Raw genomic sequence first — 836 nt, 5'->3', positions numbered from 1 at the left:
AACTTCACGCCAGTGAAGCAGAAGCCCTCCAAGGAGCTGAGGCCCATGCTCGGGGCCATCTTGCTGGGCCTCATCCTCTTCATTGCTGCGGTGGTGGCCTGGTGCTACTACACGGTGTCCCTGCGCAAGGCGGAGCGGCTCAAGACGGAGCTGATGGATCTGCGGGCCGATGGCTTCGTCATCAGGAACCAGCACGGGGAGGTGGTGTTCCGCCTGGCCTTCCGCTCGGGCAGCCTCGACCTGGAGTCGTGCTCCAAGGAGGGCGAGATCTTGAGCTGCACGCGGTCGGGCCGGGGACCGCTCAACTTCTTCATCCAGACGGTGAAGCCCAAGGACACGGTGATGTGCTACCGCGTGCGCTGGGAGGAGCTGGCGGCTGGCCCGGCGGTGGAGCACACCATGTTCTGGGAGGACGCCCACTGGTATGGGGGCTCGGAGATGAGCACCCAGCACTGGCCCATCCGCCTGGCCGGCTACCAGGAGCCCGTGCCCTACGTGACGAGCGACGTCTACTCCTTCCGCGACAGCTTTGGGGGCATCCTGGAGCGCTACTGGCTCTCCTCCAAGGCGGCGGCCATCAAGATCAACGACTCTGTGCCCTTCCACCTGGGCTTCAACGCCACCGAGCGCACCCTCTTCTTCCAGGCCCGCTACAAGGACTCACCCTACAAGCCCCCGCCGGGGCAGCAGCCCTTCCCCGAGCTCAGCTACCGGGTCTGCGTGGGCTCCGACGTCACCTCCATCCACAAGTACATGGTGCGCAGGTACTTCAACAAGCCCTCCAAGATCCCTGCTGAGAACGCCTTCCGATACCCCATCTGGTCCACCTGGGCCCT

The 836-nt window shown here is 64.8% G+C and overlaps 1 protein-coding gene across 1 annotated transcript; it reads left to right on the top strand.

The window, feature by feature from the left end:
* Positions 1–6: 6 nt before the first annotated feature.
* Positions 7–831, top strand: LOC104531638 (myogenesis-regulating glycosidase-like; the record flags this gene model as incomplete). The annotated part of the gene is made up of 1 exon (XM_010176576.2): positions 7–831. A coding segment is annotated over exon 1 (786 nt), but the record flags the coding sequence as incomplete, so codon positions are not given.
* Positions 832–836: the final 5 nt, after the last annotated feature.

The sequence above is a fragment of the Antrostomus carolinensis genome, unplaced genomic scaffold (assembly GCF_000700745.2).
Source record: "Antrostomus carolinensis isolate BGI_N321 unplaced genomic scaffold, ASM70074v2 C13017034, whole genome shotgun sequence".
Classification (NCBI taxonomy): Eukaryota; Metazoa; Chordata; class Aves; order Caprimulgiformes; family Caprimulgidae; genus Antrostomus; species Antrostomus carolinensis.
Note: the sequence above shows the minus strand (reverse complement) of the source record. Positions and strands in the feature narration are given on the sequence as shown.